General features: G+C 47.3%; 1 protein-coding gene across 1 annotated transcript in view; it reads left to right on the top strand.

Annotated features, from left to right (window-relative positions):
* Window positions 1-5: 5 nt before the first annotated feature.
* The window catches only part of LOC105556074 (gamma-tubulin complex component 4-like), a gene marked incomplete at its 5' end in the record, with an annotated part of 2,693 nt that continues 1,602 nt past the window's right edge, over window positions 6-1,096 (top strand). Inside the window, 3 exons of the mRNA XM_012003146.1 lie at window positions 6-118; window positions 182-498; window positions 581-1,051. Coding sequence (XP_011858536.1) covers window positions 6-118; window positions 182-498; window positions 581-1,051 — 901 coding nt within the window. The remainder of the gene's footprint in view (window positions 119-181; window positions 499-580; window positions 1,052-1,096) is intronic.

Here is a 1,096-nt window from a genome sequence, read left to right as displayed (position 1 = left end):
GTCAACCAACTCTTACGTTTCAGATTCGCACGCAGAAACTCCACGGTTGTAAATTGTTGCAATGTTTACATCAGCGTATGCACACGGGCGTTCCCGAGATCAACTCCACTTTGAAATTGTAAGAGATTTGTAACGAAACTCAACATTGTCAGCCGCACGATGCTGATTTACTCGCTTTTAGAATGGCCCACTCCGTTCACATTGTCTTCTACAAGCATCTGACGAGCTGGCTCTTGTATGGACATCTGGAGGATGCTCACAGGGAGTTTTTCATACAGGAGACATCGAACTGCGAGAGGGCTTCGACAGACGAGGATGGAAAGAACGACATTGATGCACGCGAGTCAATAACTGGCAAAAAGATTGACGTCAATATGTGGGATTATAACGTTCAGATGGACATGCTTCCATCGTACGTCAGACCGTCGCTGGCAAATAAAATCCTGACCATCGGTCAAACTGTCATTATGTTCGGGAATGATCCCAGACAGAAGAAAGGTAAAAAAAAATTGTGTTACAGTTACGGTCATATGCTGTGCGACAAACAAAATAGTTGTGGAAAGCTGAGTGTACGCTTCAGATTTCAGCACGATATCTAAGAAAGAAAATTCCGTGTGGGGCGACAAAGAATACGAGTACTTCAGGAAACTTCAGAATCTCCAGGCGAAGTCTGTTTTCAACATTGTCGAGTTCGACCGCACGATCAACGAGTTGAAGCAGTGCGTGACCGAGCTTCTGTGGCACGTGGCCGTCGAGGAGGCGCAGCTGATGCAACAGCTCAGACTGGTGAAGGAGTTCTTCCTGATGGGACGCGGCGACCTCTTCTTAGAATTCATCAAGCTCACGGCGCACATTCTGAATAAGGCGCCCACGAGTCATACGTCCAGAGACATTAATCTCGCGTTTCAAATGGCGCTGAGGAAGATGCATCTGAATGACGAAAGCGCTATCGACAGCTTTAATTTCGTGGTGCCCGTGCTACCGTCTGAAAACGAAGACGCCGACACGGACGCCACCGATCTCCCCGATAACGAACGGCAAGATCCTAATAGTGCGTATCTATGTTGACTCGTCGTTGCAATGTTTTCCAAGATAT

This window comes from Vollenhovia emeryi, unplaced genomic scaffold, assembly GCF_000949405.1.
Source record: "Vollenhovia emeryi isolate VEMERY1.0 unplaced genomic scaffold, V.emery_V1.0 DF940377.1, whole genome shotgun sequence".
Classification (NCBI taxonomy): domain Eukaryota; kingdom Metazoa; phylum Arthropoda; class Insecta; order Hymenoptera; family Formicidae; genus Vollenhovia; species Vollenhovia emeryi.
Note: the sequence above shows the minus strand (reverse complement) of the source record. Positions and strands in the feature narration are given on the sequence as shown.